Source organism: Meriones unguiculatus, chromosome 3 (genome assembly GCF_030254825.1).
Source record: "Meriones unguiculatus strain TT.TT164.6M chromosome 3, Bangor_MerUng_6.1, whole genome shotgun sequence".
NCBI classification, from domain to species: domain Eukaryota; kingdom Metazoa; phylum Chordata; class Mammalia; order Rodentia; family Muridae; genus Meriones; species Meriones unguiculatus.
The window spans coordinates 147,406,931-147,416,691 of NC_083351.1; the positions used below are offsets into that span (position 1 = coordinate 147,406,931).

A 9,761-nucleotide genomic window follows, 5' to 3' on the forward strand; every position below is an offset into this window, starting at 1 on the left:
TCCTTTTGCCGAACAAAGCTTCCTTAACAGTCCTTGTGGGACAGACCTCCTCCTCCTGCTTTTGCTGCTGCTGCTCCCTAGGATTTTGGCTTTGCCTTCAATTTTGTGAGATGCTTTTCTGGGTAAAGACTTGGAGGATGGCACTTTAACCCCAGCCCCTACCACCAGTCATGTCTTTCTGTCATCTCCAGCCCTGTAGCGTCTGATGGCATTTCCATCTTTATTCTCTGATCATAATGTCTGTTTACTGAGATAGTGTTTCTCTTTTGACTGTTGTCCAGCAAGTAAACTATGATGCTCCCAGTTTTTCTGATGATTATTCTGATTGGGATTTGCTGAGCTTTTCAAATCTGTGGGTTCATAGTGTATATTAAACTGGGAAATCTTTTAGGCGGTGCTCTTTAAATGTTTTTTGTGTTCTGTCTCTTAAACTACAAAATGTTTGTTATACTTCTTGATACTGTCCCACAGGCCACTGATAGCTCATTCTGCTCATTTTAAAGTTATATCACTGTGTCCTCCATTATTAATCTTTCCGTTCACATTTTCTAATCTCCTGTCAACATCTTTCTTTGCAGAGACTATTTTTCATCTCAGAAGTTCCTTTTTTTTTTTTTTAATGCCTTCTATTTTCCTCCTCAGGACAGTGTGCTTGTACTTCCTCAAACATCTAGAGTATGCGTATTAGATGGAAATGCTTGCCCACCTTACCTGGGTCTCCGAGTGTCCTCATTTCTGCGTGTTCTGCTGGGCAGGTTCCTCGTGGTTGTGATCCTTGCTGTGGAGTTTATCATTGCTCTAGCCCTGGCCTTGCGGCATGGTGTGAGTTCTGCATTACTGGTTACTGGCTTTGCCTCTCCTACTTGGAATCAGTTGTGTGCTTTGAAAGGGTGATCCCGAGAGCAGCTGTTGGCCCAGCAGAACGGCTGGTATGTGCCCAGCGTGAGTTCTTCATATGCTGGCCATAGAAATGCATGCCATCTTCAGTGCTCTGTCATCTTTGCTTAGCAGCTGCAGGACATCCCTCTGGAGACTGTGCGCACACCAAGAAGCGCATGGCCAAAGACTAAAAGGAGACAGCGTGCAACTTCCAGGCCTTTGTTTTGTAGCCTAGAGCCTGTTTTTTCTAACTCAAAAAACACCCTTGGGCTGTGTGCTTGACTTTCCCCTTTCCTTTGCTGGGGCCTGGAAACCACCTCAGCGTGGCCGCTGCCCTGCACAGCAGGAGGGGACGGGCGCTGTTGAGCGTTCCTCAGTGAGTCCCACGCCTCGTCCCCTCCGTGTCCCAGCACGGACCATCAGGTTGTCAGACGATTGTCATGTTGCACACTCTGTGCAGGTCTCTTGTTCCTTTCTTATTTCTGTTACTGTTGTACATGTCCAGGACGACGAGAGCTGTGGGGACCAATGACCGGTTATAAACTCAGTGAAAGGAAACTTTTTAGGGTGCAGAACACACTCTTGTTAAATGGACTTTGGCCAGATCTTGGGGTCCCATATGTGTTTCTCATATTTTTCTTATTTCTCATATTTTTACATATTTTTCTTGTAGCTTGCTTGCGTCATGGCATGACGCACTGTCTGTCACACCCACTCTTCAGGTTAAGTGCTGTTTTACATTCGCCTTCCCAGGGCATCACAAAAGCAGAGAGACAATACAGCATGCAGGGCTGTCGAAAGCCTGTCAGTCTTTAGATCACCTCTTCTGTCCTCCTGCCTGGCCCAGTTAACGCTGCCAAGACAGGATGGGATCATCTGCTGGCCAAAGGAGAGCCAGAGAACACTATAGAAAGGAGTACCCCTCCCTCCCCAGGTGCAAAGAAATGTGCATCTCCAGGCTTCCTGTGGAGGATGCAGCCTTTAACAGGGAGCCGAGGTGCCATGCCCTTTGACCTGGCCTATTTATAAACAGCTGTCATCCTCAGCGAGGACGACCGGAAGCCATCTTGTATGTTTTCTTTCAGTGGCAACTTGCTGTGCTTCCTTTACCCCTGTTAACTTGCTGAGTGAGCCTCATTGCTGTATCGATTTACGTCAGCTGAAGATCAGTGCTCGGGTAAAAAACCCACTGTGTGCTCAACAGCGCCTCGCTGCTCACGGCAGAAGGTGTGCGTGGCCGAGGGTGGTTGCAGCGGTTCCTTAATGCGGCGAACACTGGCGTGTTGCTCCAGTGGAGAGCCAAGCACCTCGGCCCTTTTGTAGAAAAGTCCTGTTGTGGATTTCCACTCTACTTGGTGATCCACATGAAGGAGAGCTTTAGATGTGTGAGGCCACCTCCTGTGTTCAAGAACACATTTTTTTCCCCTGCCAGAACTGCCTGCTTAAGGTTTGGAATGGAAATGAGTAAGAAAAGTTGAGTGAATTGTAAATAAAATCCCTAATTACAAATAAAAGTGGACTAAGCCTACTCCGAGCACATATGTTCTGTTTTCCAGTCTCCCATGGTCACGAGATACTGTGCTAGGAGTCAGATCTAAGACACGCCAGGTGAGGAGACATAAGGAGACAGAGACCCTGCTTCCCTAGAGCAGGGGGATGAGCATGCCTTCTGACAGGAAGAGACGCTCCGGGGCCCCAACCCATCCGGGGAGCTGAGTTTAGTCCATTATATTTAGGTAGGAGAAAAATATTTGCCACATGAAGTAAAGCTGTTGGAAAAAGGAGTCTCTGAGGAAACCTAATTCTAAGTACTCGAAAGCAAAACACTTGTATTCCACTGAGTTCCCCCGGGGGCTTTCTGGTCAGCAGTTACAACTCTGGTAATTGTCCTAATGTAAAGCAAGCAGGCTGTGGGTTTTTTTTTCCCCCGGGAAATGAATGTGGATACTGCTGCATGATAGATAGATTTGGCATTCGGGAAAAGTTACTCACATGGATAAATTTATATGTGACACGCAGATGTCAGGCTTTCCCTTGTATTTGGCTACCATTTCCTTAGTCCCTTTCAGGATCTTATGGCGTGTAATAAACGAGCTGTTTGTTTACCGATTTCTTGCTGAAGTGAAATACGTGTTTGGATTATTAGAGTTTGTGATTTAGAAGCATCTGGCTTACCCTTGTTTTTATTTGTTAAACAGGAAAAGGACCAGCGCAGCCTAGACATAAACACTGCCAAGTGCATGTTGGGACTGTTACTAGGAAAAATCTGGCCCCTTTTTCCAGTTTTTCACCAATTCTTAGAGGTACCAAATTACTACTTTATGAAATGTTACGTTTGCTTGCTTAGAACTACCTCATACTTCATCTAACCATTTTGTGTGATTTTTTTATTCGCTGTAGCCTTTGCTAATAGGAATTATGGTTCCCTGGTTGAGTGCATCCGTGTATTCATGTCAAGTTGTGTGCGTCTGAAAGGCCGCACTTCCGCTCTCCTCTCGGCCCCATATAGACTCCGCTGGTGTTAGAGTCCCAGCTCTTTGTAACACTAGGTCAGGGTTCCTCCAGATGAATTTCCAGCTTTAAGCCGACCTTAAACAGTGACCTCTCACTAAAGCTAGTTTGTAATCTACTCTTTCCTTTGGTCTCCAAGTGCGTGTTGGAGCACTTGGACAGCCATGAGCACTGGATCAGGTACAGCAGCAGGCAGTGTCTTCTTTAGTTTAAATGTGCTTAGCCTAAAGTCAGAAACAACATTTAGTGGATCATTGCTGTTTGCTTTCTCGGTGATGAGAAATTTTGAGCCCCAGTGGGTTTTGTTGAGATGTCCTTTTGAAGAACCCGAAGGAAGCAGAGGAGTGTGTTGCTTGGGCTCTCACACGTGCCTCCTACTCACTCACGCCCTTTGAAACATGGCCTTTGCTTTCAAGGATGAGTGTGGGACCTTTGAGAAAATCCTGTGCCTTGCCCAATTCCAACTCCCCCTTAAAATAATTTTTCTTACTCACTTTATGTAGTGGTCCAGAAAAGGTACATTTTTTTTTTACAATTACAATATAATTCTCTGAGCACTGTTACTAGAATCCACTTGTAACAATATAAGTGGTTGGCAGGATGTTCTGCTCCACATAGGATCTGTTCTAGCTTCCGGCAGTCCCATGAAATAAGCCCTCTGAAGGAAAAGGAGAAGTGAGTTCTTGTGCCCAGTGGGCTTAGTAGGATTTGGACCTCCAGGTGAGGCGTCCTTTGGCTAAAAGATGGGGCTGTGAGTAAATCTGACCTTACTCAGTCCCAGGTACTTACGCTGTTCTGAGACTGGTTTTCGCTTTCATGCTTCAGGAGTGCAGTCTGTGCTTTGCCCTTACGTAAGTTTTTATTTTTCCTTTTAGAAGGAGGTGGCCACCTTTCCTTCCATCCCAGCCCCTCCTGTGCCCGCACCCTCAAAACCACGGGCTTGACTCTTTACTTTAAAAAACACATGATTTTACTGGTTGTAGTTTTTCCTTATTTACTTATTTATATTGCCGTAAGGATCTCTGAAATGTTAGCTCTGGGTTTTGCTTTTAAATCTCTAGGATATCACATTAATCTCCCTACAGCAGATTTCTTTTTTGAGATTTTCTTTTTCAATAGAGCAACCACTTCATGGTAATTCCAGTTTCCTCTCTGAGGGGGTCATGGCGAGAGCTCCCGGCTCTGGCCACTGGCAGCATTTACATAGTTCCCAGCAAGAGCTCCAAGCTAGCAGCCTGGCAGTGAGCAGACGGTTGTGAACTGGACCCACTCCTCATTTAGCTTGCTTTGTGCCAAGTTCTGAGTGAAGTGCTTTGTAGACACTGTAGTCTTAACCTTTGCGGCATTGGTGTGGAGAGGGGACTACCACTGGTTTTAGGTGTGTTCACATAACGATACTGTTATGAAAAGGTGTCCTTTTAAATTCCGCTCTTACTCTCTCCTACCCTCTTCCTAGACTGGTGCTTCAGTTGCGTTAACCCTCCGTGAACTTTCTTAAGTCGGTCCGTACGTTAACGGAAGCCATCCCACTTGTTCATTCTCTGTCACTAACCGTATTACTTTCCCCCCCATCAGCAATCAAAATACAAAGTGATAAACAAAGACCAGTGGTGCAATGTGCTAGAGTTCAGCAGAACAATTAGCCTCGACCTCAGTAACTATGACGAAGACGGAGCATGTGAGTACCGGGTGCCGCGTGATGCTTCTTCCCCCAAGACCTGGCACACCACACATCTTACTCCCGGGGAAGAGCCTCCAAGCCGTGTTTTCTCTTTCACGGTCCCCTCCCCTCTTCCTCCACATCCTGCCTGCCCGTCCTCCCTCGCCCTTCCCGCTCCTTTCCTTCCAGCTGAACCTAGGGCCCTGCGCACGCCAGCCGAGTGCACCGCCTCCGCAGCATCTCTGGTCCTCACACTCTATTCTCTCTGTCTCCCTAGGGCCAGTTTTGTTGGACGAATTTGTGGAATGGTATAAGGACAAGCAGATGTCCTAGGAGCTCGTGCATAGCAGCGAGAGAGTCACTGTTACCAAGGTTATGTCACCCATTAGCCATAAACTGCTGTTTGTACCGAAGCGCATGCTGCTTTTCTTGCACTGTCTCCCTCTCGGAGGGGTGTCTTGGTGTTTGCTGTTGAATGGGCCGCTCTGCTTGCTGTGTAGCATTGTTCTCTTGGAGGCTGCTCTGCAGTTCGTTTTCACACTACAGATTGGTGAATCTGCCAACGTCCTCACTGTGACTATGTGTATATTGCTGTTTAAATTTTGTATATGTGTATAAAATGAAAAGCTTCACCTAGAGATTATTTCTGCAAAAATGTATTGTAAAAATAATTTTGTGGCATATTTCTAGTCCCCCCCCCTTTATTTTTATTTTTTTTTTCAAATGAACTAGTTACACTTTTTTATTTGGTCTCAAATGTAGCATTTCAGAAAACATAAGGGTTTCCATGTGCAAATATTGCCAGGATTAACCTCACCAGTGGCTTAGGAGGCTAACTTCTGGAAGAAGTAGGAGCCGCAGCTTACAGTGGCAAAAGCCAAGTAAGGCTTGGTTTCCTTGTCAGCTTTGGTGTTTTAAAGTGACAAACGTTAGAATTACTGGAGCACGCAGACACATAACATGCTACAAAGCACTTCTAACACAAAGGTACAGGTTTATAGGCCCCCCACCCACCCCTCTTCTTCTTTCAGTGTTAACACTGTCGGTAGCTTGACCGTCCGTACAAGTGAACAAATTAAAATCGCTCCTGATTTTAAATTGAAGCTTAAGTTTCCATAAACCTTTCTCTGTCCGCCCTTCGTGTCCCTCCATCAGGGTTGGGTCTGCTGACGCTGTCTGTACCGCCGTAAGTACACTGTCCTCTGCTACCCCATGAGCCTGCTCCTCTGCCGGCCGTATAACTGCGAAGCACTTTCGGCTGTGGCTTGAGTTTTTAGTTACTCTTTCATGGTGTCTGAAATCTCCCAAGGTTTTTGTTTGTTTGTTTGTTTGTTTAGTTTTGTTTTTTTTTTAAAGACCACAAGTGAGAGGTGTTTTGTTTTTCTGTCTTTGTTTCTTCCGTGCTAGGCTTTTCCTGGCAACATGTCCATTGCAGGCAGTGGACTGGAAACCACCAGCATTGAGCTAACCCTGTTCACATTGGGACCTTTCCCAGAGGGGCCGCTTGTCATTCCCTGAGTCACATGTACAGAAGGGTAATAGCCATTGAGCGGGTGAGAGAACCAGAGCAAACACAGTGGTGTTTCTGGGTTTGTATTTTATGTCTTATTTCTTAAGATTTTTATTTGTTTGCCTTGCCCCTCTTGAGGAAGTGTGTAGATGACAGGTTTTCCCGACTATTTGGTGCTATGAATCACTCAGTGTCTGTAGCTTGTGAAAACACGTGTAAGATTGCCGGGTGAATAGTGTCATGGGGTTAGATCTGTGCCTGCCTAGACAGGTAATGACTGGAAGATGTTGAGATTATCGGCCAAAAAAAAAAAAAAAAAAAAAAAACCCTAAAATCTTCTACATCAAATGTGAACCTTTAAATGGCATTAAAGGAGTGAAGCACACAGACAATGCTACCCTTGACCACTGTTTTACAGTTTCTTTTCAAAGTACTGCAATTGTCATATTATTTCTTTTCCTGACTGAACCACCAAAGACAGAAATGTTGTGTGTATATATTGTGTGCGTGCATCTACAAAATCATGATGTGGTAGAATGCAGCTACTTGCCTTTTCCTACCAAATAATGAGATTTGGTTTGCTGTGAAATAAACCGGAAGTCTAAAAACCAACCACTCAATGTTGCTTTAGCACACTTACTCATCCTTTGCCTGTAGTTTGACTTATAAATTACTATCTGACCACGATGTAAACTTTCTGGAAAGCCACGGCTACGGAGACGGCTGTGTAAACGGAGTTCAGTGCATACAGGTGTGTGACAGTGGGGACTGGCTAAAGGCAGGCTCAGCTCCGTGGAGAACGACCCCTTGTCACGTGTGCCCAAGGTTAAAGAATCCCTCTCTCAGGGTGACTGCTCTTGAGTTGGATCAGCTGTCGAGCACCTCAGTGCAAAGAGGAACCATAGATGGAATTCTTTTAAGCGTTGCTTGAGAGCCTGGAGAACGTTCTAAACACTAAGCACAGTGAATCTGCGAGTAAAGGGTTGTTAGCAGGGTGAGGAATTTCATTTCATCCACAGTGAGCATTTTGATGATAGAGACTCAAGTAAAACCACCGTGGTGTCGAGTGTGGAAGTCAGCATTCCAGAGGGGAAAAATCAACATTTAAAACTCCAAATAATCTCGAAACTGCCTCACGAAATGAACCGCTGTGACTGCTGCTTGCCCCTGGTCTTCTCAATTTTACGGAGCTACTTTTAAGGGGAGTCATAATACCAAGTACCAAGACACCCTTTTCTTGAAGAATTAATTGCCAGGTTGCGAAAGTTGAACGATCACCAAGAGCACTTACGGCCATTGCTGGAAGACATCAGGGCGCCTTCGGTTCCCCCACACCTGAGCTACATCCGCCCTTCCTCTCCTCGTTTCCGTGCATTTTCAGCGCCCTCTCCTCCTGTTGGGGAGCGCAACTCTTAGGTGTTTACACTCCTGCACTAGGTAGACGCTCTCTGGCAACATTTGCTAGATACCCATGGTAGCCTTAGGCGCGCCTCTTTCGAAGCATGAACTCCGAGTTCAGTATTTATAAGTCTAATTAGACGAACCTCTAGATTCTGTTTTAACAGATTTCTGTTGCCTCTGAGTCGTCCTCCTAACCATACTTTTGAAGTTTATACAGAAAGCTTTAAGAGTTTAGTTTATGCCCTTGGTTTTTATTTTTACAACTGCTAAAATACCTCTGTAAGCCTTATCCTTTATCCTTTCATATGTTGTATAAAATTGTATAGAATTCATTGACCAACTGAAATGTTGTGTATCTGTAAATGAGACCAAAATGTGGGTTGCTTTGTTCATAAAATAATTTCTATTGGGCGTTGCTGTGAAATGAACAGTAGCCAGCCTATAACTGTGAATGCCTTGTGTCCTCAGTATTTGCATTACATTCATAAAAGTGTGCAAGTCCTGTGACTCCCAGCTTAACTAAAATACTGTTATGCCACCTAACTGAGCACAGCAAACTGGTTTAGGTTTTAATGGAATTAATGTAAAATGATATCCCATAAATAAACAGATATTTGTGTTTGGTTTCAGAACGGATTGGTGGCTTATTTGTCCCCTTGGTTTCTCTGCCTAACCCATTTTAGGGTAGCTTTAGAGTATTTTTTTTTTTTTACCCCCTTATGTTTTCTCTTAGCCTATTCTGTTAAAAAAAAATTACAGGTTCAGGAGAAAATGCAAGAGTAGTACAGTGAACAAGCAGATTCCTGTTATTTGTGTATATCTTAAGGTATTTTCTGTCCCACTCTGTGTGTGTGTGTGTGTGTGTGTGTGTGTGTGTGTGTGTGTTACTTCATACTGATCTCTTATATATCCAAATCCTGGTGTGAAAAGTGGCTTTCATGCAGACAATCTGAGAAAAGTATTTCTGCTTTGTTAGAAGTCACTTGTCTTCACAGTTCTCTCAGCCCCCAAGACAACAGATGACCCACGTGTAAATGCCACCTCAGGCTTTCTGGCCCCAATCCTAAGCTTGTGGAGCAGAGGACCACCCAACAAGGAAGGGCACACATACTACTTTTGGCAGAAAACCTAACTTTTCCGTGGTTGGAATTCATTTCTGCCATCTAAACTCCAGTCGCTTTAACAGAAAATAAGTACATTTTTAGAAGTCATGCTCCACAGGCTGCACTAAAAACTACAAACTAAAAAAACAAAAACAGAATAACTGGAAAATTGTAAAGAGCATGTAGAAGTAAGTTCCATCTCCCAAAGAAATGGGCTTAGCCTCAAAGAAATTCCTTTGAAGGCACTCTGGGAAAAAAGTTCTGTGGTGAGTCTGGGCTGTGGGAAAGTCTCCTGAGTGGGCCACCCTTAATAACTTAGTAACAGTGACATTTTGGGATCACCACCAACTTGAAGTTGTAAAATTACAGACTTTCATTCTCCAGAAATGAGAGTAAGTACGTGAGGAGAAAGCTGCGGCTATCTCCATGGCCGGAGAACTGCATCCCTGAAGGGTGGGCCGGAGTCCCAAGCCATGCTGGGTGTTTTCCTCCTTTCCACTCAGTTGCCCCTTCCTGTTTCTCCATCTGTGGTGGCGCTTTTGTATTCTATCCCGAGAGTGAGGATCAGGCGAGGCTGTAATCCCTTGACAGTCTGAAAGCACTTGTGAAATAGCACATGCCTGTTGTTAGCCTATCCGAGTGTCTCAGTGCTCGTGACCCCTTCCCTCTCAAGGTTGATTTTTCAGACTCTCGGTAT

The 9,761-nt window shown here is 44.9% G+C and overlaps 1 protein-coding gene across 4 annotated transcripts in view; it reads left to right on the forward strand.

Annotated features, from left to right (window-relative positions):
- Dcun1d4 (defective in cullin neddylation 1 domain containing 4) overlaps nt 1-8,593 on the forward strand; it is a 65,401-nt gene extending 56,808 nt beyond the window's left edge. For all 4 annotated transcript variants that reach the window (XM_021645905.2, XM_060380755.1, XM_060380756.1 and 1 more), the window contains 3 exons: nt 3,078-3,182; nt 4,966-5,068; nt 5,328-8,593. In XM_021645905.2, coding sequence (XP_021501580.1) covers nt 3,078-3,182; nt 4,966-5,068; nt 5,328-5,383 — 264 coding nt within the window. In that variant the 3' untranslated portion in view covers nt 5,384-8,593. The remainder of the gene's footprint in view (nt 1-3,077; nt 3,183-4,965; nt 5,069-5,327) is intronic.
- Nucleotides 8,594-9,761: the final 1,168 nt, after the last annotated feature.